We start from the raw sequence: 27,744 nt of genomic DNA, 5'->3' as shown, positions 1-27,744 counted from the left end.
CACTGTGGAAGTTGATGGGTGCCTCTTAGTGGTCTCAAAAGTAACCAGGCACTTACTTTGCCTCTCAGTTTATACATCTATAATTATAATAGCAAAACAGACTCGTTGGGCTGGAGAGATGGCTCAGCAGTTAAGGGCACTCACTGGCTGCTCTTCCAGGTCTTGAGTTCAATTCCCAGCAACCACACACAGCAACTCACAACCATCTATGATGTGATCTGATGTTCTCTTCTGGCACATTAGTAATAGATGTATATATAGGTCATATACATAAAGTAAGTAAATCTTATTATCATTCACTTTGTTAAAAACAACAACTATACTGTTTTTCTTTAAAGTCACAGACACTCTGACAGGATACATTGACGAAAAGCTCCCAGGCAACTGTTGTTTTTCTAAGTATTCATTTTTTTCTTAATTCTATGAAAGTATCTTGCCAATATTTTCCACTCACAAAAACCCATCAGATTCAACTCAACTCAGCAAGCCTTCCCATCCGTGTATAAAACACCGTTCTGGGGTTCAGAAAGCTATGAACTTACTCCCATCCTACAGAACCTGTGGCCTGCCTCCCAGGGCTGGGTCTCAGCCTCCCAAGGCTGTGTGCGTGCTAAGGGAAGGAGAGAAGATGTGTGCTGGGCTGTGGTACCTCACCTCGGCTCTCACTATTCTGTCCACAATGGTCTCCAGTGTTTCCAGCTTACTGCACTTTACCACACCCTCGAAATACTGTGAGCGGTGCTGCAGGGCCTGGGTCACCGTGATGTCTAGGTTATTGTATGTTTTCTCAGCAGCAAGATTCTGTAAGAGTCATAAGAAAAAAAAAGTCTTTCACTTCCATTTGGATGAATGAACAAGCTGATTTTTTAAAAACATTAACATGGAATCTGACATCAGAGTTCTCTTTCCAGACAGTACCATGCCAACAGCGTGATTGCCTCGCAGTTTCAGTCATACCTGAGGGGGTCACGTTCCTAGGTGACCTTGATCATGAAGAAATGTTCATTTGTTGTTGTGTTGTTAGTGTGAGGGAATGAACTCAGTACCTTATGCAAACTCAGCAGGTGTTCTACCACTGAGCTATACCCTAGGCCTCTCCCCCACTATCTTTTAAAATTTTTGAGTCATGTCTTCCTAAGCTATTCAGGCTGGTCCTGAATTTATCTATAATCCAGTCAGGTCTGGAACTTGCAATCCCCCTGCCTCAGGCTCTTTCACAGCTGGAACCAGAGGCCTGGCAGATAGAGGCTGCTTTGTACATTTAAAAAGATTTTTCCTTTATTTCTCTGTGTATGCATGCATACACACATGCATGTCTCTGTGTGTACAAGTACATGCGTGTGCAGTACCCATGGAAGCCAGAAAAGGGCATCTGATCCCTTGAAGCTGGAGTTGCAGGTGTTTGTGAACCCTCTGACACTGACATCTCAACTCTGGTCCTAGTGACTCACATCATGTACTTTTAACCTCTACACTGACTCTAGCTCACAGGTTACATTTTGACAGAGATTTCTGCCAGGCTCCTCCCACTCTTGTCCACCAGGCTCCTCCCACTCTTGTCCACCAGGCTCCTCCCACTCTTGTCCACCAAGGCTCTATGCCCCACATGAGCAGTATCTCCCAGTGGTTCTCAGAGCTCTCTTAGGGGAGCGTGGGGCCTGTCAAGATCAAGAAGAGACGCAAGAAACCCAGAAATCCATGGGGTCTCCTATGACTCCCACCAATTTTAGTGGGTCCATTCATCCAGGGTTCTAATGAAAAGATTTCTGGTTTAATGAAATGATTTTTGGTTGAACCAAAAGACAGCTGCATAACATGTGTCCGTTTCAGCTATCAAACCTGTTTCCCTTCTTAGACACAGCTGTGAAACTCAAACATGACACTAAAAATGGGTGGGAAAGAAAGTGTGAAAGGTAAAGGCATCAGCGAGGAACCTCAGGGCCAGTAGTCATGATGTACCTTGCTTTAAGAACTCTAGGGGACTAGGGCCTAATCTTTGTCTCTTGGCTGTCTTTTACAACAGTGTCTTCCAACCTGAGCAAGAGTCTGCCCTGATGGGGACCCAGCTCATGTGTTCATTGAGCACTCCCATAGGCAGAGTGACCCCCAAAAGAAGTGTGGCCAAATAAGGCTCATGGGCCGTAGGGACGGAGGCAGTGAGCTCCCATCAAAATGCCCAAGTGTCGGCAAAAGGTCTGCACATACTTATAGACAGTTCAATGGTAAAGCAACAGAAATATCTCCATAGGGATGAGACTGAAATTCTCTGAGACTTTCACTCAAAAGCTCAGAAATTATTACATCATGGAATAAACAACTTAGTGTATTTTTAGTTTTCATTTGTTTTAAAATGCATTCTGAACAACAGGCTTAAAAACATGAAAAAAATACTTACAATTACATCAAACTTGGAATAAATATCTACAACTTTTCCTAAAAATGAAAACACATATTAGAAAAACATTTTAGGAACAGTAACTCATTTTAAAAAGATCAGTCTTAACTGTGCAACTACTGTGGATTAAACACCCTTGAGTAAAGCCAACGGGCTTATTTAAAGGCGGACAGGAAACGGTATTTTGGTGTAAACAGAAAACAGAGCCTGCTTAAAGTTCTCGCTTTCCTGATTGCTAACTATCGGAGCTGCAGCCCAGCATTCATTTCTCTAATGTCCGCTCACTTCCACTCATCCTGGTCCAGGCACAGGGATGGCCTCACAGACCTGACTCATCCACCACAGGCAGTGCAGATATCCGTCTCTCCACAAAGATGTTCAAGGCTTTGATGATGGGCGTGTCTGGGTGAATGAAGGCAATATTGTGGTACGTTCCTATTCCAAGCTCATCCAGGTTCTGCTTCATGAAGGCGGGCTTTGGCATATCAGACATCTGAGCAAGGAGAGATATGAGAATGTTCTAGAACTCTAGCAGGCCCTTTCAGTGAGCATACATCCAGATTTGAATGCAAAACTACGTTCAACGAATTAAAGGCAAATCTTTCCTAACAATCAGCGTGGTGACTCATTGCCCTCAAAGAGTTATTCATCAGAACTGTCTCACTCAAGCCAGCTAACAGCCCCACACATTATCTTTGCACAAAAAATGATTCCAGGGGTTCATGGTTCCCCTTCTATTCACGCCAAAACAGTACAAAGAAGATGAGATCGACAGGTCTGTCTGGGAAGTTAAGACCTGAAAGCCAGCGCTGATCGAACCCTTTACTCTTAGGTGATCTATATTCAGCCCTGGGATCTGAAGTGACTCTAAGCCTGGTGTATTTGCAGATCCTGGGCCTGACTGGCTGCAACTAGGTTGTTCCTTGTTCCAACCTCCACTGACCCGCACCAAGAATCCAATTTCTCACTATTAACAACAAAGCAGAAGCCAGCTGAACAAAGTATAAAGAGTCTTTAGAAATGAACTTTCCTTTTCTCACTATTTCAGAGGAGGGATAAACTGGAAGAAAGTCTAGGATCAGGCTGGACTACAACAGAGTAAGGTCTACGGTTTCAAAGATCCACCTTTTATAAAGGGCAGAGTTGACGCCATCTTCCTGGTGTACCTTATAATTATCAGGAAAAGATGAACAATTAGAAGAAACAAAATGTTCAAGTCAAAGAGTTCATCAATATTCAAATCATGAGACTCCTAGAAATTTAGAGAGAAAAAAAAGAGAGAGAGAAAGACCTATTAGGTCACCTAATCCATCTCAACACAGAAATTCCTGCCTCACTGCCTACCTTTCCAATGCCTGGGAGGGTATCACTACCCTTCCCCAGAATGATCCTGATAACCAGTAAAAACCAGGCCATGGTGTTGCTGTATTTAAAATATGTATTTTTTATCTGAGAACCCTCGGCTGAATATTCTGGCTGTAAGGTTCTACCTGCCATATTTGTCCAAATGAAGGCAATTCCCTTCTTTCCTTCAGACTGAATGAGTGACGTCATGAATAGCTTTAAGAGCACCAACTGGACAGGGCTGCATACGGACCTCATGCAAAGCTCTCAGTACAGTGCCTGCCAGTGGCCGGCTGTCACACGGGCTCCAGGGGCTGAGCCACCAGCCTACCAACCATGATCCTTGAGTACCTGCCCCTTCACCCAAACTCTTGGTTCCTATGATGTCCCAACAAGAAGGCTTCCACACTCCCCACTATTGACAGATGGACAACACCCCTTGCCCGCTCCTCTTCAGTTGCCTAGTAAGTGCCACACACATTTCAGCAAAGTATTCTTCTCCCGATTTAATCAGGAAATGCAATTTGTCTCTGGATGTCCTATTAAACTATGTGACCAGTTGGATCACCAACACATGTCTGACACTAAACCCTTGACACCTCCGTAAACCCGTAGCCCTGCAAGGCTGCATCCAGATCAACTTGGGCCCTTCTGTAGACTTGTAGGCTTAGTTGGTTCTGGATGGGAAGCTGCAGACAGGATCCTGAAAAAGCCCCTTGGAAGTAGTGTTCAAATGTCTTTTATTTCCTTTAGAAAGATCACTTCAAATGGTCTCTCTGAACCTTCAACACCTTTGCTATTCCTCCTGATGATGGCGTCATTGCCATAGTTACACAGGCGATGGGGGTGTAGATGAAAACCTCCCAGCACATTCCTGCTCCACTATGATGTATCTTCTGCTCACCTCTGTCCTGCCTTGGGAATCTCTGGCCGCTGCAGTTGACAATGAGGTAACCCCAGGAATAGTGTTTTTTTCTGCTTATGTTTCTAAAACCATGACCTCAACAAACACACCACAAGCAACTTCTGCCTTAAATCCTGGCTCCCTCCATGGATGCATAGGTCTCAGTGAGACTGGCGTACAAACTGCTCAAGCTCCCCTTGCACAAGACTGACACGACGCCTGTCTTCGGGGGCATTCCCCGGTTTTAGTGTCTTATACTAGGACTAAAGATTTAGGACCAAAAGCATTTGAGCTGGCATCAGCTTGAGGAACACACAGTGCACACAGTAGTGAGTTGAGAAACTGAACTGTTGCGAAACGGAGACCTTGGAACTAACAGTTTCTTCTCCGGAGAGCAACAGAAGCCCATTTACTTGATGTAAGTGACGGTCAAAGCAACTGCATCTTTAGGGACTACTTACAAAAAGCTGGAGGAACTTGAGGATTCTTTTGTGGGTAAGTATATAAAGTGCATTCCCACTGATAGGGTCAATAACTGGCAATCTGTGGATTTTATTTTTGATCAACGAGTACACAGCATCGAAGAGGCTGCGGGAAAAGCCATTAGAGTCATTAGGAGGCTTTCAAGAAAAATCAGAAAACCTTTGGACCACCCCAGCTTTATAGTATTCTCATTGCTCCTATATTACCATAACAAGAGGTCCATTAGTTTAAAATAGTCACGGCAAGGTTTTACACGGGAGCTCTCCATTCATCCGCGGGTGTATCTCAGACTCCAGTGGGAGACATGGATCTCCAGTCAGGCAGGTTTTTAATAGTTCTTCCAGGGATTTGTTTTAAAAGAGGCAAGCCACAAGCCTTCAAGAAGGCCAGCAGTGACCTTGGCACTGAGGCTGGGTGCCAGACTCCCAGGGTGCCTGCCTGCCCCGCTAGCCCACCTCGGGGAACTGCCGTTCTGTGTCCTGTTTGCCTTCTGCCACCACTGCCAAGAAGCCTGTTGGGTGTATCTTCCCCATCCATCTGGAAATAAGGTAACAAAACCAAGTGCCCTCTCTCTCTCTAGAGCTCTTGGCTTAAAGTGCCTCCTGAGAGCCTGAGGCTGTGCCTAGCACCTGCTCTACCACCAGGCTGTGCCCGAGTCCCGCTTCACCCTTCCAGCTCCTTCAAGGCTGCCTCTGGTCTAGACTGCAACCACTGTGGGAGTGTTTCACTGCTCTTCCCAGAATCCAGCCACTTCTACTGAATGCAGTCAAGAGTGAAGCCCCGAGGATCAGTAACTGTAATAGGACCCCTCTACTGATGCTGTCACAGGTGAGGTGGGTGTTCAAAACTGACCTGGACGACCAACCTCATAGCCGGTCACTTGGATTCACACGGTTGTCCCACCCCTCACTCTATTCCCCCTCCGTCTCAGGTCTTGCTGAATTGTCCAGTCAAGCCTTCTGCTTGCTAAGTATATAGTCCAGGCTGGCCTTAGAACTGGCAATCCTCCTTTGTCAGCCTTCCCCGAGGTGAAGGATTCCAACTATGCGCTACCTGTGTGTCTGGTTTTGCTGGGATTTCTAACATCTCTCAACTTCTGGCATACTATTTGGATCAAGGAAGCTGGCCCTAACTAGACTGGGGGATACGTCTGTCTACCTCTATTTTTCCATTAAGGCAAGAACATATCTAAATCGCACAGAGTGTTTTCACACTGGGGAGAAGAATCTTCACGTTTACCTTGCATCTGGAGAGATATTCACCAAAGGCTTGAAGGTTTCTTGTAAGTACAACTCTGCATTTGAGGAAGGAAAATACACAGTCAGTTACAGACCTGCCGTGAGCAAAGCTACTTTATATTCAAATATCCACAGCTAACAGGAAATAATGAGACGAACCAGAAACCCAAATAAAAGATAATTTAATTTACTCCAAACTATTGTTACAGTCCTGATTATTTAATGTGGCCTCAACTGTTTTCAGGACATTGTATTTGTATGGGGGTGGGTGGGGGAGATTCCACTATTTCCAGAGATGCTGGCAGCACCAGGAAAAGCTCTGGTGCAGTGCAGTGGAAGCCACTGGGTCCTATCAAGTTCACATTACTACCAAGAAATGAAACGTTCCCAGAATCCCCTTAGAGCAGATTTTCCTAACCTGGGAGACAGCATCACTCTAACCAACGTTCTTCAAACGATCTCATCAGATTTCACTAAACTGATGCTCAAAACCCAGGGCATGTTGGGATGCTTGCCAGCCTATACACGTTTTCTTTGTAAAGAAACCAACTTTACTTAATTTGGTTTGCTGAGGTCTGTGTGCAGAATGTATCTGAGGACATCCTGATACTGTCTCACCTGCCAACACCCTGTAGGTGAAAGTGTAAGTACACCTAAACCACAGCCAGTGGAATGTATGCAGCACGACTGACTGAGACGTGACAACATGCTGACTTAATCCATTTAGTCTGCCTTGATAAAGCACTCTCAGTCAAACCTCCCTGGACAAGCTTTCAAAGTCGTGTGAAATGAAAAGGGCCTGCTGAGGCCTAGAGCACTCCAGTGGAGGTTACGAGTTCTCAGCTACCTGGAAGGTTGGTCATCCTGCCAAGCACAGGATGGGAAGAGCAAACAAACTCAGACTGCTAGTGCCTAGTTGGAAAGTTTCCTGCGGTCCGCCCCTCCCTTTCTACACAGGCTAGTCCTTGAGCACTGGGCCATGGCTCGTCTGCTCTGATCAGTGGGGTCCTCTGACCAGTTCCCATCTGAGTTTGCCCTGCCCACTGTGAGTCTTCGAGCTGACAACTCGACATCATGCAATCTGACCCCAGTGTAGGCAAGAATTACATGACTGCAAAGTGGCATGGCAAACAGTTCTTTTGCATGTATCAGTGTATTCTATCTGCATGTGTGCACATCGTTTGTATGTGAATGCTAGAACACCTCAAGCGCTCTCCACCACGTGAGACAGTCTGTCACTAGCTCTGGCCCTGTAAATTCAATCAGGTTGGCTACCCAGTGAGCCCCCAGAGACTCGCTTGTCACTACATCTCCATTGCAGGGACTGAGTGCACCCTGCCATGCTTGGCTTCTTGGGGACCGAGCTCCTGGGCTTGCAGAGCCTCCACTTCAGTCCCCAGGACTCTCTCCCTAGCCCAAGAGTCCCTGAAATGATTTGTTATTCTATCTGAACTGTTCAGTTAGAACTTTTACTGCCCCAGTTTCGCTGTCTTGGTAGAGGAAGAATTCAGCTTAATCAGACAGCTTGATCTGCCCCAACCTCAGGCCATGGAGATCAATGTCTGAGGGTGATACTCTGTGGTCAGCTCACTAGGGTCTACAGCTCCAGGCTTAGTGTAAGGCCACACACATGTGGCTACTGTCAACATGGTCTGTCATAGAGGAACAGCGTGCACATTAGCTGACGGTTGTAATTCAGTACAGGAAAAGTTCTGAGACAATGAACCACACTTTCAGACAGCGCCTTCTCCATGTACTGAAGAGTACAAGACCTGGCAGAGCTTACCCCTCCACGTTTCAATCTTATGTTCCTCCAGTTCATAAATCTGTACCTGCAAATGAGAAAAATCCGTATCTACACGTGTAACCATTCATACGGGCGAACAGCCCCATTCCTGTTATTCTGTTTGTAGTTAGAAAATTAGGCGATACAAGGAGAATGTGTTTCCAAGTACTAAAAACCAGCGTTAGCCTGTTTACACACTTATATTTCATGAATTTCTGCCCCCAATTTTTTATTTACTAAATGACCACAGAAATTTGCTATACGATATCTGCTGTCCTTTATAACATATATAACACAGAATATTCCAAGTCTGGTAAAACTTACTTAATTTTCTCTAAGTAATATTTTTTTAGTTAAAAAGTTTTTAGTAAGCAGGTGAAAGGAACAGGTTTTATGGTGGCCCTTCTTGTTTTGTACGTATGTGTCACATACATCATCTTAGTTACCCTCTCATGTGCACCCCCCCCCCCACTGCAGTCTCCTTTCTTCCCACAATAGGCCTCTACCATTTGACTCCCCACTCCTCCCCTAAGGCCCCCCTCCCCCATGCCCTTCTCCCTTCTCAGGCCACTTCTTACTTCCTGTCCTACATATAAAGATCTTCCTTTTGGAGTTTTCCTTATGAAGAAACACACTTTTGTATTTTATTTGGGAATTACAGGCATGCACCACCCGGTGGTGACAGTTTGATCAAACGATGGGTCACAAACATGACTGTAAGAACCCACCCTTCTCAGTCTGAGTAAAAACATTTTGTTGTGTTTAATCAGTGGGACCAACTAATACCATGCTTCCCTGTTTAAAAGAAAAGAAAAAAAGCATAGTAGCGGATAATGGACTGCCATTTAAAAGCACAGGGAAGTAACTTCTGCTCCATAACAGTAGAACTAGTTTAATAAAACGAACGAGCGACTCACCCACCACAGCAGACAAAACTAAAACCAAGCTGTGTTTAATACAGGGTAGACTGGGTTTCAGTTCAAACTGCCCTTCTAGAACATCTGGGCTAGGTGCCAGGGTGTCTGATACCAAAGGCATCCAGAACATCTTTTCTATTAGCAAGAAAGTCAAATTCTTCAATTTTGATTTGTATGTCCTCTTTCCTAGTTTCCTATAGTAGATATGAAACCACGAAGGAGGGGTTGAGGGTGTAGCTCCTCAGTGGTGGAGGACCGCCTAGCAAGCTCAGTGCCCTGAGCTTCCCACCAGAACTGAAATAAAGATAAATAAAAATAAATAAATAAATAAATCCTGAATGGGTGATGAGTGACTATCAAATGCCATTCAGAACAAGAGGCCTGCAAAAATAAAGCCCTGTGGCTGCTTTATCTCCAGGGTGAGGCCCCAGGCCAACCACTGAGAGGAAGTGGGGGAGGCGGCGCCCTTCCTGGTCCCAGCAGATACCACCACACACTACCATGCTGCTAGTTAACAAGTAGCAGGAACTCACACACATCAGGGGAATAAATTAAAAAGGGTGATTCTTTAAGCTGAATAAAGCAGTTATTATTATTTTTTTAAACTGGTGCCTTCTCTAAGCTTCAAATAAATGACGTGGGCTGAGCTCACTGTTTACTTGGGCTGGAAGTCTTATACTGAACTTCCATATGTATTATGCACACTGGGAAAACCCATCCCATCCTGACCACATGCAGAGTGAGGTCCATGCCACTTACCATGGGTGATTTATAGTATCTGTGTAGTATATTTATGAAATCTGTAATCGTGAGCATTCCTGAAACAAAGAATCAATGGTTAAAAACAAAGCTAAGGGGTGGGGGAAATAGCTCAGTGGTTAAAGCACTTCCCACATTAGTGTGAGGACAGGAGTCTGGATCCTCAGAAACACTCAGTGTGGTGGCTCACGTGTAATTCCAGCCTTAGATGGCAGAGTCAGGGGATCCCCAGAATAAACTAGCTGGTTTCCTAGGCAAACTGGCAAACTCTGGGTTTGATTGAGAGACCCTGCCTCAAAGAGTAAAGTGAACAAGTGATAGGAAACTGCTCCTGATATTAATCTTGGGCCTCCACATGCACACACACGTGCAAGTGCGAGCATGAGCGCACACATACGACTATGCATACACTCTCACGACCACATACACATGCAATGTGCATATTAACACACATACATGACTACATACACATTCATATACACACAAGTGCATAACACATACACCAACACATGTGAACACACGACTACACACATGCAAATGTGCATATAAACACAAATGTGCATACACACATACATATATACACACACATGCAAATGTGTACATACACATAAACGACCACACACACAAATGTGCATACACACATATATAACTTCTCACACACACACACACACACACACACACACATATCCACACACAAGTGCATATTTACCCTCGCACAACAGAAACACACCTTGTGTGTTTGGAAAAAGACAGGCAAAAAGACATGCAGAAGGAAAGCTTCCAGTGCCAAGTGAACCTGCAACATTTACTAGAAAATCCTGTTCTGCAAAGACTTTAGCTGCATGTGAATAGCTTTATATGTTTCAGCAGCAGATGCTCAATTCCCTAAGTGAGATGGAGGTGGGACTTCTGGGACGCCTGGACTGTTTCCTGAGAAACGTCCTGAACACAGTGGGGTTAGCAAAGAGTCACCATTCGAGGCAGGCCTACTATGTGCTGGAAACTAGAATTGTGAGGGTGAAAAAAAAAAAGGATGCTTTCTGTAAGAACATTATAGTCTGGAGGGAGAACAGACTTAAGTCGTTCATTTCAAAGTAATGTTCTGAGAGCAGAGCAACAGCACTGTTAGGCCACTGACTCTGGCCAAACGTGACAGAGTCTACATAGTCGGAAGGCTCACATCTTTCCCCCTTTCAGTGCCAGGGTCAGAGCCAGGGACCCACACATCCTAAGTAAGCCCCACACACTGAACAGCTCCCCTAGTTCTTGGCTATTACAGACAAGGTCTTGCTATAGCTTAGGCTGGAACTTCTATTCCTCCTGCCTCTGCATCACAAGTGCTGGGATTACAGGCATGCAACACCACATCCAGGGCTCACCCAGCATTTCTGACAGCTTAACAATTCAGCAGACATTGATTACATTCACATTCTGATGCATGCTGCCATTTACAAGGTTATGGGCAGAGCCAGCACACATGAGCAAGTGCCTTGAGCTCATCTGACCACATCTGTGGTGATTTTGTTCACTGAGCTGATAAAGACACAAAAACTTCTTTGGTGTGCTCAGAAACTGCTAAGTTAAAAAAGTGACACTCCCCTTCCCAACCCACTTGAAAAGCAAAAAAAAAAAAAAAAAAAAAAGAGAGACTGCAATAAGTTCACAACATTGTCTTAAATTCACTAGTGGTTTGGTCTGGTCCAGTATGCAAAAAGCCAGAAAGTTCTTCAACTCAGAGAATGTCTACCAGGCTGAACCTGAACCTGCAGGGATGGAATCCTGGAGCCCTCTGCTCTGTGGGAAAGAAGGCCCCTTCCCAGACAGCCTTCCCCAGCCACGCTACTAACCTACGAAGCTCTGCTTTTTACTTTCCCACAGTGGCGCTGCACGAACTCCATTGGCTACCAAGGCAAAGAAGGCCTTTTTGACCTGAGAGAAACCGGAAACAAAACATCCTTTTAAAGCCCACATTTCAGGAAGAAAATACTCTCAATTACGGGATCAACAGAATCTTACCAGTAATTACTGACGGTAACTGGTGTAAGTTTGGTAGGTGTCTTAGTCAGGGTTTGTATTCCTGCACAAGACACCATGACCAAGAAGCAAGTTGGGAAGGAAAGGGTTTATTCAGTTGACACTTCCACATAGCTGTTCACCATTAAAGGAAGTCAGGACTGGAACTCACACAGAGCAGGAACTTGGGAGGCAGGAGCTGATGCAGAGGCCATGGAGGGGTGCTGTTTACTGGACTGCTTCCCCTGACTTGCTCAGCCTGTTTTCTTATAGAACCTAGGACTACCAGCCTAGGGATGGCACCACCTACAGTGGGCCTTCCTACACTTAATCACTAATTGGGAAAATGCCTTATAGCTGGATTTCATGGAGGCATTTTCTAAAGGGAGGCTCCTTTCTCTGTGATAACTCTAGCTGGTATCAAGTTGACACACAAAAAAAAACCAAACAAAAACAAACAAAAAACCCAGCCAGGACAGTATGTTACGAATAATAACGTGTTAGCAAAATGTTTTTGTGTAGCCTACTTAGAGGTATTTAGATGTGTCTAACCTGTAACATGATACTGTCATCTTTGGAAAACTTGTCTAGAGCAGTGAGATCCAATTACAAAAACAAACAAACAACCTCCCCAAAAAAACCCAACCCCCCCCACAAACTCATTTCTCTTTTTCGTGTATGTATGTATGTATGTATGTGTGTGTATCTATGTGTGTGTGTGTGTGTGTGTGTGTGTGTGTGTGTGTGTGTGTGTGTGTGTATGTGTGTGTGTATGGGCTCATGTGTGGAGGTAGGACAACTTTAGGTGTTGGTCTTTGTCTTCAACCTTAGTTTGGTACATTGGGGTCTTCTTTGTTGGTAGATGATGGGTACACTAGCTGTCTGACAGGTTTCCACAGATCCTCCTGTCTGCCCCTCCTACCTCACTATAGGAGCAACAGATTACAGACACATGCTACCAAGGTCTGCTTTTTACCTGGGTCCTGGGGAATTGAACTCAGATCCTCACACTTGTGGCAAATGGCCTGAGCATGGGGACATCTCCCTAGTCCTTAAAAGACTTGCAGTAAGTTTACGATTTTGTATTCGGCAACACTCAAAGTGACCATACTCTGAGTTGCATTCAGCCTATGGGCTGTGGGTTGGCAGAGGGAGTGGGGAATTATATATATTTTGAAACTGAAAGGTAATTCACTTTTTTCTTTGCTGTAACTAAATATTTCTTGTATATATAAATTTTCTATAATTAAAATCATACAAAGTAATTAAATAGTGTAATTTTCCCCATGTGTGATGGGTAATTCATATATAATCATAATTGATCATTTTATTAAAAAATCACAACAAATAATGCTTTCCTGTCCCCCACAAAGATTAGAAAGGCTGGCATACAGTTAGTTATACGGTACTTTACAGAACTGCAGACAAACATGAGCTCTGGGGCTGTGACAGCGCAGGCGCTGTTCAGAGTGTTAACATGAGGCACTCTGTTCAACTGTAACACACACCCTTAGGGATACTGTAAGGTGTCACACTTGATTTATTAAGAGCCAAAAGCTCAGGGCTGAAAACAATCTAGACAGCAAATGCAAACAAGGAAAGTACCCTGTAATCATTAATAATTCAAAATATGCAAATGAAACATTAAAAAATTATTCAGAGCTGCTGTAACATGGACCTGAGGATGGCCCTCAGATGCCTGTGTGGCCATTACACACACTGGTCTACATCTCCCTTTAAAAACCAAGCTGAACAGAACTGAACCCAAGAAGCCCAAGCTGACCTCTAACTTACCATGTAGCTGAGATGGCTTTGAGCTCTTAACCTCCTGTCTCTGTCTCATAGGTGCTGGGATTGCAGGCACGTACTGCTACACCTTGCTCTCTTTTCTTTGTTTCTTCTGAGAAAGGGTTTCTCTGTGTAACCCTGGCTGTCCTAGAACTTGCTCTGTAGACAGTGCTCAGAGATCAAACTCAGAGATCCGCCTCTGCCTCCCAGGTGCGGGGATGGTAGCTGTGCCCTGGCTTCTTTCCTTCTTCTTAATGGCCAAATGATGATATTCTGTGATGTGTCCACTGTAAGCCAATCACTGCACAGGCTCTGGATTCAGGCCTCCAGGCTGTTCTGCCTCTCTGGTCCCTGCCTGCTGCTCTCTTAGTTTTCAGGGGTGTGCCAGGAGGACAGAGGCAGTTAGTCTTCAAAGCTTCAAGCACATTTTTCCCTCTGCTCTACCCAATGCCAGCATACCCTGTCTCCTTGTGCATAAATCAGCTCCCTCCAAGCTCAGACACACGGGATCCATGATTCTGAGATGGGACGTGCACATGGCTTTGATTAACTGCACAAGTGACAGGACATGGCTGACCTTGGGCATCCGGAAAACACTGCATTCTTCACATATTACTCAGCGTGGCTACATTCTTAATTCCACAGAGAGTCAACCCCAGGGCACAATAAAATCTAGATAAATGGCGGATTGGTACTTGTGGCTGTTTACTTAAATGTGAAGGGTCAAGAGCAGCTGCTTCTGAGAGGAAGGCTGGGGAAGGCAGGGTGAGGTGTAGTTTATTTTGGGCACTCAGAATGTCTAGTTATTTACTGAAATTGGTAGCAACAGCTGTAGAAACATTTAGAATAACTTGCTAAGATCCACCTTCCCTATGGTAACCATGTATTTGCTCTCTGTCCTATGTCAAAGGACCAGAGAGTCTTAGAGGCTTAATAAGACCCTGAGGGTTCCCTAAGGGTATCCTGAGGATCACTTGAGGGTCACCTGAAGGTTCCCTGTTTCAGTGAGAATCTGATTGCTCACAGGTCTTAAAGTCCATTTACAAACTAAACTGTATTTCCATAAATTTACCAAAAAGAGTTGGAAATGCAAGTAAGCAAACGCAAAAACCACTTCTGTCTTCCTGTTTGTTGGTCTTTTGCGCAGGGACAAAAGGCAGGAAGAAGGGCTCCAAGGGTTTAGTGTTTCCTCTAAAGTGTAACACTTGGAACAAAGGCAGTGGTGAGAGGTGGACAGCAACTGGGTAGGGCTGGAGCAACCCAGGAGGTCTCTCCCAGGTCAGCTCTGCACGCAGAACACATGAGACTGAGATGAAATTTTCTGGGTGCCCAGAGTTTCACTGGGGCTTTGGGTGAGGCTGTCCCCCACAGGCTATTGTTGAAATCACACCCGCTTCTGGGGTCTTGTCTTTCTTCCCATACCTTTGGTGGTCTCCGCCCACTCCCAGAATACACCTTTTATAAAAGCCATTTGCCTACAAGTTCTTGGCCTAGTATCTACTTATTGGGACACAAGTGAAGTTATTTGGTGATGTGGCATGTCTATTCGAATTCGTATTCGTGCAAATAGATCTTACACACTGGATATAACTTGATTATCACACTGAACATGTAACTTACAACTTTCACATGCAATTATAAGTCACACTGATAAAAAAAAAAAGCTCCAATAAATATAATTTTCATAGCAAAATGATCAGGTTCAAATTTCCTGTTGGAAAAAAGCCAATAAAGTTCCCCCCCCAAGAAATTATCCACCTCAACTTTTTTTCTAATATTAACTATATATTTACTAAATAACCAAGAGAGACAATCAGGCCCCAGTGAGGGAGGCAGGGCAGTTTAGTACACTCAGGTTTAGGCTCCAACCCAAGCAGAGAGACCGGGGTTCAAGTTGCACTACAGTACTAGCTGGAGGTTGAGGAGTCCGTGGATTAAGCTTTGATTGATGTTAAACTAGAATCCAGTATCTGTGTTGTAGAATTCACTCAGCAATAGTGAGTTCCTTATGAGGTTACCATGGGGATGTAGACAAATCCTCAGCCCAGGCTTGATTCACAGAAGAGCTCAGGAAAGGCCTACTGCCATTGCTGGGTTGAATTACTATGCACCCAGCCACCGGCAGCAAGCAATCAGAAGCTAGGTCTACTCACTTGCAACGTGGTGTCGAAGACAACAAGCTTTGAACTGGTTGGAACGATGTCATAACACTTGTGTGACCTCATGAATCGCATATAAACACCACTTTCTGAGTCTTCTGCTAAAAAGAAAAGGCAATGGGTTACAACAAGCTGACGTCACCTCAGTGGACAGAAACTGCGTCCCACAACCCACGGCTAACTTGAAGAGGGTAGTCACTTCTGCTAATTCAGGATTGTCCTGGAAGTCCTAGCTGGCACATTAGGATAGGAGGTAGAGGTGTGGGAGAAAGGCCTACAAACTGAAAAGGACTCCCTGCTCCTCCCCGCAGACTATTTGCATATGATATACTTGACTACCAAATGCCTGTGGACAGGCAGAAAGTCTTAATGCCTTCCTCTGAAGGAACTAGGTCTATTTTTCTTATCAACTTTCACTTTCTATCTTGTTAACACGGACTCTAACTCTTTCATTTTAAACTCGATTTTCCTTCCTGGGCAGTTTCTTTGAATGACCAGACTCTTACTCAAGTAATTAATTAATTAGTTCAGCTCACAAATACCTACTGCATATGACTTAGGGTAGGTTCTTCCCAAAGCGGACTCTTAAGACCAAGGGGTGAGCAAGACAAGAGAATGGAGAAAAAATACCCCCCCCAAAACTCAAAATAGGGCTGCCCCCCATGAGCAGGTTACAATTTGGTGTAACCAGAGGCAAAGGAGTACAGGAGGATGCTCCCAGATCTTGGGTACAAAACTGTCTTTCAGCCGGAGACAGCATCCCTGCCTCTGGGGTCAGGGGTTTTCCTGTAGTTTTTCTGCCCTGAAGCAGAACTACCAAGTGCCTGTGGGCAGAGATGCTGAGATAAGAGAACAAGGGTTAGACAACCCCCCTGCCATTTGTCCCCCACAGCTCCCAGTGAGTCAGGGACAGAGGCTGTGACACTTCACAGGGAACAATACAGACTGTGACTGCAGTCCTCACACTATCAAGGACAAGGTGCCACTTATGAGGGCTGGGAACTGGTGATGGCTCAGCGCCCAGTGTGGTTAAGTGGGTGAAACTGAAGTCGGCGCGTTGCTCTTTTTTCTTGGACTATTTATCTACCAGAGAAGCTGGGTCCTGCCCAGGAAGAGCAACTCTGAAAGTGCACAGGGAGGTTCTGCTCCAACTCTGCCATCGCTGATAGTGCTGGCTTCTTCATAAGCTGTTCTGTGGGCACCATCGCTTCAGTTGACTGTATTTACCCATTACTCAAGCTACCAGTTGCGTTCAGATGAATGGTATCAAGGCAGACACTAGCAACAATGAAATACAGCCCCCAAAGGGCACTTTACAAGACATTCTGACTTAACTAAAAGCAAGCCTTTTGGGTTAGAGTGTAATCAGGAGTCCAGGGTTTGCTTCGAATACATTTGAGTTCCAGCAATCCCAACCAGAGCCAAGCACACAAAACAGGCTTTTCCTAAGAACTGTGCACACTGTAGATGTCTGCATTTCTCTCAATATCTAAAATAAAAAAGTGAAAAACCTATGTAGCAGGATTATTCAAACTTGAGTTTTTGAAAAAAAATCTGTAAATTTTGTGTTAAACATATTTTGAGTGTAACTGTTTTAATTCCCCTTGATTAAAAATATTTATGTGTATGTGTGTCGGTATCGAGAGCATGCCACATGACCGCAGGTGCTCACAGAAGCCAGAAGAGGGCATCCGATCTCCTAGAGTTGGTTATAGCAGTTGTAAGCTGCCCAACGTGGACACTAGTGCCTGAACTGGGGTTCTCTGGAAAAGCAGTAAGTACTCCTAACGGCTGAGCCGTCTCTCCGCCAGCCCTTTTTTAAAAAAATTCTACTGGCTTTTACATTTAGAATACATCTATCCTCTTGGTTAATCCTATGTAGAGATGCTCATCCAGACACACTCAGAGGTGTGCTGCGTTAATTTAGGTGCTTCATGGCTAGTGAAGTTGACAAGATTAACAATCACAGGGCCTATGAGGTGGCTCAGCAGGCAGGCATTTTACAGCAAAGTTCGATGTCCTGAGTTTAATGCCAGGAACCAACATAAAGGCGGAAGAAGAGAACCAAGTGCACGTAGGCAAACATTACACCACCCTCACTCTGCCTCATACCCACACAATAGATAAAAATTACACTACGACGAATTTCCTCCAGTCCACCCCTTGAGAACTTGATACCTAAACTCCCCTCTGGAGAAAGAATCTCTTGTGCAATGTACAGAAGCACTGGCTGTCAATAAAACGCTGATGCCCTATCAGCTTAGGTAGGAGATAGGGAGGTGGAAGTTCTGGTACAGAGAGAGACTTCTGGGATAGTCAGGGGAGGAGAGGAACTCTAAGGAAGACAGTCACATGAAACTGAAGAAGAGGTAACCAGCCGCATAGCATGACTCAGACTGGTTTAAATGGGTTATGAGCCAGCAGAAATGAGCCAAAGCTACCGGCCGATGTATTTATTCACGCATAGGAAGTCTCAGGATCTTTATTTCAGGGAATTTGAGGGCACAGGTGGAAAAGCCCAGTTACATCCTTTCGAAACCACAACATTCCACCCTTGACCTCTAAACAACTTAAATTAACTGCTTAAAAGTCCAAGCCCAGTCTTTTTCCAGACTCAAGGCCCACTCAACTATGGCTACCTGTAAGCTGCAAAGTAGCTTGAACCTTTAACCAACTTTGAGAATGCTTCTTCTGGGCAGACTGAAATCTCTCTGCTCTTGTTTTGCTCAAATTTTGATTATAAATTTGGTTAAAAGCAGTGAGCAATCCCTGCGCCACAGATGAACATGTAGCATGAATGGTCTTGAATCCAGTTCTGACTGGCACTCTGGCACCTTCTAAGCACCTAGCACGATAGCTTGTTAAGCTCCAAAGTTTCCCAGCCTGGGTCATCAGTATTTACATATTCCCTTCACCTGTCCCAAAGCCTTATAAACCACGGAGTCAACGACAGTCAAGCTTCTCTGGTGCTGATCTTCAATGTCAGTTACTTAAATCTATGTGAATGTGTGTGTACAAGTGACCTTGGGCCGTAGAAGAGGGTGTTGAATCCACTGTAGTTGAGTTACAGGTAGTTGTGTGTGGCCTTGTGTGGGTGCCGGGGATTGAACTACGGTCTTCTAGAAGAGCAGCCAGAGCTCGTTACTTCAAGACTCCAGCCTTGTGTACTGAACAGAAAGGATTGGCAGGACCAAGGGAGCGTTCTGGTTTGGTCCACGGGAGGCAGTTGTGTGTTTTATGATGCTGCACACCTGTACCAAGTACAGCACTTTAACTCCTGGCAGCCAGAGAGCAAGCCTGTGCTTCGGGCCACAACACTTAAGGGCGAAAATTTTCTCCTCAGTTAATTCTCTTTGGAAATGACCTCAGATAAACCTGGATTGCTTTGCCAATCTCCCAGATGCCTCCCCAATCACAGGAGTAGACAGTTGAGATGAACTACCCAGCTGTTCTAGCCACAGTAATAAACCAACCATGACACAGGATTATTACCGTTCACTTATTGGGGGTCCTCATTAATTTCAACTGTCCACTTGACACAGCCTAGAGTCACCTGACAGGAAGGCCTTTGTTAGGAACTGCCTAGCCAGACTGGCTTATGGATAGTCTGAGAGAGGTTGTCTTGATTGTTACTGAAGCAAGGAGGACCCCGTCCACTGTGGGCAGCACCATCTCTTGGGCTATATAAAAAATCTAGCTAAGCATGAGCCAGTGAGTGCGCCAGTAAGCAGTTTTCCTCCATGGTTCCTTGTCTTAAGTTCTCTCCTGACTTCTCTGAATGATGGATTATGGTATGGAAGTGTAAGGCAAATAAACCCTTTAAAGCCTCCCCATGTTGATTTGGCCACGGCGTTTGTCACAGAAACAGGAAGGAAAGCATATTAGGATTTCTGTATTTTTTTCCCCACATGCTTTTTTTTCTTGTTTTGGAGCCCAGCTGTGACAGCCTACAATCACTATGCTGGCTTGCGTTTCTCCATCGGACTTTCCTTCTGCTTGACGACTTTGATAGTTCTAAGGAGGGCAGGTAGATGATCTGGGGGTTCTGATGACCTTGACTTGGTGTTTTTCCTCTTCTCACATCAAGGACACAATGGCTGTTGCTGAATCATCAATCTTATCACCTGGCTGAGGATGTCCCTCCTCAGGGTTCTTATTCCTTGTTCTGTGTTGTGATGTCCTGGGCCCACACTCAGTAGGTGAGGAATTGGGTTCCATCTTCCTCAGGGCAGAGCATCTATGTAACTTTGCATAATTCTCTTGAGGACAGTTGTTCACGTGTGTTCATCCTGAGTTGTAACTGTCATAAGGAGTGTTGCTCAGAGGCTGGTTTTAGCCACTCAGACATTCATTCACTCACTGTTCATACACCTGTGTGAGTCATGGAGCTCACGTCTGGTCTCACACACTTGCCCGCTGCCTGCTCCCAGGACTGCCCTTGCACGGCAGTCTCTAGTCACCCTGATGGGGACTGAGACCCTGTAAGAACTCTGTGCTTCCTGGATCAAAAGCAGGCGTGGAGAGCCTGATTCCCCCTGAAAAGACATCTTATGCAGCCTCTGGGTCACATGCAGCCCGAGTGAACTCAATTTAGTTCAGGTTTCAGGAGTCTAGCTGGAACCTATCTGTCTGCCTGTCTGTGACACCCCTCCCACCCACCCATAAATGCATTGGAACCATTCTAGAACATCCTCAAAGGAAACATGGACTTTAGGAAGGTGTTCCCAAGGAGCCTCACTGTGCCTCTGCACACACTGCGTGCTCTTGCTCGTGGCCTACTGGATCCTTTCAGGAGTGGGCTAAACAGTGATACCCTGCTCCCAGAATGGCCACTTAAAACATCTGGATGCAAAAGCTTTGTAGTCAGGGATTTTCAGATGTCAGACCCTTATACAAGACAAGAATCTTGGGACCATATCGTCCTGGACTCAGGACAAATGACATGTCCTTGTAAAAGAGAGAAGGGTTGAAAGAGATCCAGAGAGGGACATGGAGACAATGCTGAACACCAAGGACCGTCAGCAATCAGCAGAAGCATAAAGGGGGATGGGGTGGGGGAAACAAAAAAGAGGGAGGCGCAGACGGACAAAGAGCTAGACAGAGCGGTGTGCCTGAGAAAAATTCTCCTCCAGCCTCTAGGGCTGCTGATAACTTATAAATTTCACTAAAGATTGGTTACAGAGGCCTCAGGACACTAACAAACCTTCAAAGATCAGTTCAAAGAGCACTTCCTGCAGAAACATCTTGCATTGGACTAAACTGCTGCTGTTCTGACATGTCCATTGGTGCTGTGTGAGCAGTTGCCCGGGAGCCCTCACGAGCCCACTGCATTTATAGGCCTGGGTCTCCCTAAGCCTGGAGACTGTCCAGGACGTCAAGCATGGCTCAGTCTTTACATCCCGGCACTTAGCGAGTCCCTGTATGTGTTGTACACAAGTCACCACTGGCCACTGAAAACGCATAGATCGTGTGTGACGGGGGCAAGTGGAGATCTGGTCCTTTGCCCATTCTGTCAGACACAGGCCAAAGCTTCCAGCACCGAAAAGGGAAGGCTGGGCTCGTCCTGATCTCCACATGAACACTGTGGCACGGGTGGATCCTGCCACAAGGATCGATGGGGAAGCTAGACATAACGAGAAGTAAATACACTTCCTTCACAGGATATGTCTTTATAAAATTAGGTTATTAGCGGGAGAAAGAGAGACTGGGGTGGGGATCATATGGATATAGCCCTGTGATTAAAAAAACCCAACAGACCAACACGTCAGTGTTCTAAAGCTTATTAAGTTGTAAGTATACTTTATACTGAAGCTATTTTCTAATTCGGGTAGAAAACATGGAATTAAGATTGCAGAAATAATTTAAAGTGTCTGTCCTACATCTATCTATCTATCCATCTAACTATCCATCTATTTATTTATCATCTATATGTTTGTGTGTGTGTGCGCGCATGCGCATGCGTTCACTGGTGTGCAAATGGAAGCCACAGGAGGACGTGGAGCATTTTCTCTTACAGTTCTGCCTATCTGCCTCACTGCCTTGACACGGGGGATCTTACTGAACCCAAAGCTCACCTCTACAGCTAGGCTAGATCTGCCTGTCTCCATCTCCTGGTCTGGGGTTACAAGCATGTGCATTCAATCATGCCTGGCTTGTTGTGTGGGTGCTGGGGTTTGAACTCAGGCCCTCATGTTTGGGCAGCAAGCCCTCTTCCCTACCGAGCCATCTCACCAGCACACTACATAGTCTAAAAGCTCTGAATACATCCGACTCAGTGGCACTCACTGTATCATAAATTATTAATATTTTTCCCCAAACCTACTTCCATGGAACTTTAATTTAGAAAGAAATCACAAAATATGTACACCACTTCATCTTTTTGGTCTCAGTGATACGAAGACGAAGAGGACTGTGTCAGTCAAGCAGAGGCGTGAGAAGACGATCAGAACAGCAGACAGCAGAATGAAGGCTAATGGAGTAATAGCTTCCTAGTGAGCGTTAATCAAACTTAAATGCAGGGCGGTCAATGAGACATGACTCAGAAATGGGCTCCGGCATGTCTTCTGCTGGAGATAATGCCTACTGATTAATTCACTACTGTCATGGTCACTCTGCCAGTGGACAGGATCTAGAGTGTCATAGTGGACAAACATGTGCACAGGGATTAGCTAGATGAGGTTAACTGAGGAGGGAGCACCCACCCTGCATGAGGGCAGCAGCAGCAGTCTCTCTGCTTCCTGACCCAAGATGCAACATGACTGTCCTTCTCACTCCTAACACCACAGTGAACTGTGTTCCCTTAAACGATGAACCCAGTAAACTTTCTTCCTTTCATTTGCTTCAGTCACAGTGACGAGAAAATAAGGAATGCAATGAGTAAGTACCAGCTGGGTAGCACCAAACCAAAATGAGAAAATAAAAGATGGTCTAAGGCCACACCTGGCCTTCCTTCTGTCAGCTCCTCCAGGTCTCCTCACACAGGAGGGGTGAAGTGCTTCCCGGACAGACAGGCTGTCATACGACATCACCACAGATGTGAACTCTTTTAGCCTCACCCTCAAACAAAGTGCCAGTCAGAGGGACAGCTGCTCATACCCTATCTGTGGACGCCTTAGCGCACATAGCGCAATGTATCACGGTTCCTGTTGCTGTCTGCTTGTTCTGTTTCTCAGCTCAGTTCTCAGCTTCGTCACAGATACCTCTAGGAACTGATGGTGAACTGCCCACCAGTTTCTTTGTCTTGTCAGCACTGGGAGGGAATCCGAGCACTGCCATCCTCTGCTTTTATCCTTAAGATGGAAGAGGGAGTTGAGATGAGGGTGTCTAGAGGGTGGAGACCACACCATGACAGGAAGTGAGGTCAGAGTGCTGGGTGCAGATATCTGGAGGCTCAATTGGTTACAAATCTTGAGGATGAAAAAGGTTTCCTTCAGTATCTTCCACAATAATTTACGTTTAAGAAGCATGAGGATGCTTCCAAAAACAACAGCAGAGTAACTAAATACCATAATATAAGTAACAACCCTGATATACAGTAACCAACACTGTGGCCACTCTGTTCTCAATAAAATTACTACCCCACTCCACAGATGAAGACACTGTGGCCTGGGGGCTCAAGTAACTTTCTCCAGAGAAACATGACACTATTCGTGAGAAGCCCGCTTTTCTGACATTCTAGATGGGACGGGGGTGGGAGGGTGGGGTGGGGGGGATTGGTGACTGAGTATGGGTGGCGTCAATTCAACATCATACAGATTCAAGGCGGAAAGCAGAATAGAAAATCAAAGTGTATATGCCTTGTGGGCCTTGCAGTATGTATGGGGCAAGGGAAGAGAGGACCTCATGTGGGCCCCACGATTAAAAGGAATAAAGGGGTACACTGATGGGCAGGTATCTGTAGGGGAAGCCCACGGCAATCAGGAGTTCCAGCTTCCTGTCAGCCATGGCATGTGCTTGCCCTCAGAGGGATGTCTGGTGAAACGTGAGAGCCTTCTGCTGCAGGCTGGGGTACAGTTTGCAGGCTCCTCTGGCATCTGGTGAATAGACTATGTGTGTTCTCACACATGGCAGCACATAGCCTAAAATGTCAGTAGAGGCCAACCGAAGAAGCCCTGCAGCAGCCTGGCTGGCCCTTCTAGCTTTTATCTGACTGCCTGCCTCTCCCAGGTGGCCTCTACTCCAGGAATGCGGCTTCTTCCCAAGACCCGGTCCACCACCACTGGCCACATCCTCTGTGGTAGTGGAGGCAGGCTGGGTGTCAGTCTGTCACAGAGCAAGGGGCGATCAGTGGAGTGATGGCCTGTGCCTCTTACAAATTTTCTAACACACTTGGATAGAATCGTGAATCCCCCCACTCCCCCTTGGGTAATCTTCCAAAAAAAAACTCAACAAAGAAAATGCCCCTATCAGACTGGTCTGTAGGGCATTTTCCTGATTAATGATTTGATGTGGGAGAGAGAGGTCAGCCACTGGGGGCGGGGTGCTTCCCTGGGCAGGTGGTCCTGAGTTGTGTAAGAAAGCAGGCTGAGCAAGCCATGACAGGCAAGCCAGAGAGAAGTGTTTATCCATGGTTGCTGCTTCAGTTCCTGCCTCCAGGTTCCTGACTTGCAAGAGCTCCTGCCTTTGTTTCCCTAGACAATGGACTGTGTTATGCCAAAGAAATCCTTTCTCCCCAAGTTGCTTCTCACAGCGATGAAAAGCAAATCAGGACACGTGGTCATTAACAAAGCTAGATAGTAATATAACTCCAGGGCTTAAAAAACAGAGTGAATCCTGCTGGCATTTTATTTTCTTTCAAGTTTTTGGATTTGGTTTTGTGTGCGTGCATGCGTGTCTGTGTATATGCATGCAGGTGTTCATGTGCCTGTGCACAAACCTTTGTGGAAGTCTGAGGACAGCTTTAGATTCCTCAGATGCCATGCACCTTGTTTACTGAGACCACCCAGCAACACCCCCTCCTTCCCAGGATACAGAACCCAGACAATGAACTAAAGCGAGTGAGGACCACAGTCAGGTCACAGTAAGCAACCAGCTGACATGAGACCAGGGCCCACCCACCTAGCAGTTGCTGCCAGCAACAGCGCAGCTTTCTCCAATCTCTACTGTATCAGGGATCTTGAAAGGGGATCCTGGACAGCTCTCTGGGCATTTCTTGAGATGGTGGGAGACTCATTCTGCAGTGCTAAAGACTCCTCAGTGTATGTCTTGATATACTTAGGGATCCTTGCCTGTGCTGGGCTCAAACACACCGGGCTTCTGACTGCTTACATTTCTTTTCTTTTCTTTTTTTTTAAAGAATTATTTATTTATTTAATGTATATGAGTACACTGCAGCTGTCTTCAGACACATCAGAAGAGGGCATCAGATCCTATTATAGATGTTTGTGAGCCACCATGTGGTTGCTGGGAATCAGTGCTCTTAACCGCTGAACCATCTCTCCAGCCCCAAAATTTACTCTTTTTAATGATTTTTTTTTTTAAAGTACAATTGTGTTTGTCTGCATGTATGTCTGTGTGAGATGTCAAAAGCCCTGGAACTGAAGTTACAGACAGTCGTGAGCCACCATGTGGGTGGTGGGAGTTGAACCCGGGTCCTCTGAAAGAGCAGTCAGTGGACTCCCCAGTCCCTGCTTACGTTTCTTATGCTTGCACAGTCCTACCCATGCCTTATGTGTACGCCCGATTCTGTTTTCCTCTATCTAGCTGCCGCCTTCTCCGGCTCTGACGTATGGATAAATCAGGGCTCATAGAATTCCCATCCTTTGTTTCCCGTATCCAGGGCTGAGTACGCTGCGTCTATTGTCCAGGGAAAGTGATAGAATGACTCTCAGAGATCGGGCTGCTGCTACCTCCCAAGTGCTGGGATATGCACCCTCATGCCTGGTCATACTTTTTTCCTTCTTTTTAAATGTGGCTTCTGGGGACCAAACTGAGGTCTCCATGATTGTGTGACAAATACTTTTCTAACTGAAGCATCTACCTAGATTTTGTAATTTTTTTCTTCATTTTTGGTTTGGATGGGGTCTCATGTATCTAGGATGAGGCTAGATATGTATTAAAGATAATCTTAAACTTTTGATCCTCCTGCCTCTACCTCCCAGGTGTTGAGATTATAAGTTTAGGCCACCTTGCATGGTTCATGTGGTGCTGGGAACAGAGCTATGGGTTTGTACATGCATGGAAATTGTTCTATCAACTGAGCTACATCCCCAGCCATATTCAGCTCACCTATTTCCATATGATTCAATTATTTTTTCTCTTGTGGTAATTGGCAGGAAACAAACCAGGAAAATACACACCACTGATAATCACTCAGGTAATAACTGAACAGTTCTAAAACTCATCTATGCAGTCCCTGTATGGTTATTCTTTTATTGCTTTGATGAGACACCACAAACAACCTATAAAAGAAAGTATTTAATCTGGGGTTCATGGCTTCAGGGGGGAGCGTGGGAGCAGGCATGGTGCTAAGAGCTTACATCAGACTCACATGCCTAGCTAGGCATGACTGAAGAAGTCCTAACTGAAAATGATGAAAACTCAAGTCTACTCCAAGACACAACTCCTGCAACAAGGCCATACCCTCTGTCCTTCCCAAAAAGTTCCACCAGTTGGGGAGCTATGGGGGCTGTTCTCATTAAAACCACCATTGTTCCCTCTTTTTGTTTAAAAAAATGTTTCTTATGTACACAAGAGTTTTGCCTGAATGTTTGTCTGTATACCACATGTGTGCCATGCCTGTGGAGACCAGAAGACAGTGTGGGATCCCTGGATTGGAAGTTACAGATGGTTGTGAGCCACCATGTGGATTCTGAGAACCTAACTCTGGCCCTCTGCAAAAGCCACAAGCACTCTTAACTCCAGCCCTGTCCAATTTTTCTTTCCTGTATATTACTTTTGAGAATCTATTGACAGTTAAGAAGGCTCTCTAATTTCTGACACTTTGTAGTTTCACTCTCTTCTTGATCAGACCTGACAATTCATGTTATTGCTTTCTCCAAGAAACTCCATCTTTACCGAGCAGGGCTACTTTTCTATGAAATCTCATTTCAGCAGATCTTAGGTGGGAAGAAAACATGAAAGAATCAATTCGGCAAACCACCAGAGGATGAGAGATCAATTCTGTCGACCGGTGAAGGTGAATTCAAGACAATCAGAGAACATCACGAGCATTCTGCAGTTAGACTGACGAAAGGCTACCTCATTCCAGAAGCAACACCATTTCCCAGAATTCCAGTGTGGTTCATAATGACATACACACTGTTAGGAGCTAGCAGCTGAAGTGCCCATTATAGATCCACGGGCTATCTCCATCCCGGCATGCCGCTGCTCTTAATGGCCAGAGATTCTTCTGTCAAGTCATAAAGTATAAAAGTTACGCACAGAACCACACCACAGCAAGGCACCAGCTGTGGACTCTTCTATCAGTTCACGGGACTGGGACGACACCTTCCAGTCTGTTCAAGGGACTCAAGGGACTTTTGGGACTCAAGTTGAGTGGGAGACAGCATAGAAGGGAGAACAGAGGGACTGAACCTATTTGGGAAACTGCAGCTACCTTTCCCGTAGACCTTCTGTAGAGGAGAAACTACTTTTCTTACTGTCCCAATTCTCTTTTCCTCTCCTTCTCTTCCCTCTCAACCTACTATCATTTATCCGCCTCCCCCCCCCTTTTTTTTCTTCTTCTCTTACCTCCACAATCTACACAGAATTCTGAGACCAAGTATATGGAATTTCTTGCCCACAGAGCACGATGCCTATAGGACCCAGTTCAGTTCTGACTCTGTTGCCATCCCAGGTGCAAATCCGCCTCTGAACTCCATGGCTGATTGATTGGCTATAAATGAAGGTTCCTGTGAAACTCCCCTTGGGATCCATTAATTTTCTTGAGGGCAACAGTTAAAGGCTTCTCAAGACATACATAGGGATGCTATAAAGAGGGTGTGGGCAGACACACTG

General features: G+C 45.4%; 1 protein-coding gene across 5 annotated transcripts in view; it reads right to left on the bottom strand.

Annotated features, from left to right (window-relative positions):
• Positions 1-27,744, bottom strand: part of PRKAG2 (protein kinase AMP-activated non-catalytic subunit gamma 2) — a 227,500-nt gene that overhangs the window by 5,300 nt on the left and 194,456 nt on the right. For 3 of the 5 annotated variants that reach the window (XM_080936436.1, XM_080936438.1, XM_080936439.1), the window contains 9 exons: positions 15,781-15,887; positions 11,674-11,755; positions 9,827-9,885; positions 8,151-8,196; positions 6,366-6,420; positions 5,105-5,231; positions 2,723-2,888; positions 2,396-2,433; positions 655-801 (listed from right to left, as the gene is read on the bottom strand). In XM_080936436.1, coding sequence (XP_080792562.1) covers positions 655-801; positions 2,396-2,433; positions 2,723-2,888; positions 5,105-5,231; positions 6,366-6,420; positions 8,151-8,196; positions 9,827-9,885; positions 11,674-11,755; positions 15,781-15,887 — 827 coding nt within the window. The remainder of the gene's footprint in view (positions 1-654; positions 802-2,395; positions 2,434-2,722; positions 2,889-5,104; positions 5,232-6,365; positions 6,421-8,150; positions 8,197-9,826; positions 9,886-11,673; positions 11,756-15,780; positions 15,888-27,744) is intronic. The other 2 variants (XM_080936437.1, XM_080936440.1) reach the window with 1 other exon arrangement.

This window comes from Micromys minutus (genome assembly GCF_963924665.1).
Source record: "Micromys minutus genome assembly, chromosome: 23".
Taxonomy (NCBI): Eukaryota; Metazoa; Chordata; class Mammalia; order Rodentia; family Muridae; genus Micromys; species Micromys minutus.
Note: the sequence above shows the minus strand (reverse complement) of the source record. Positions and strands in the feature narration are given on the sequence as shown.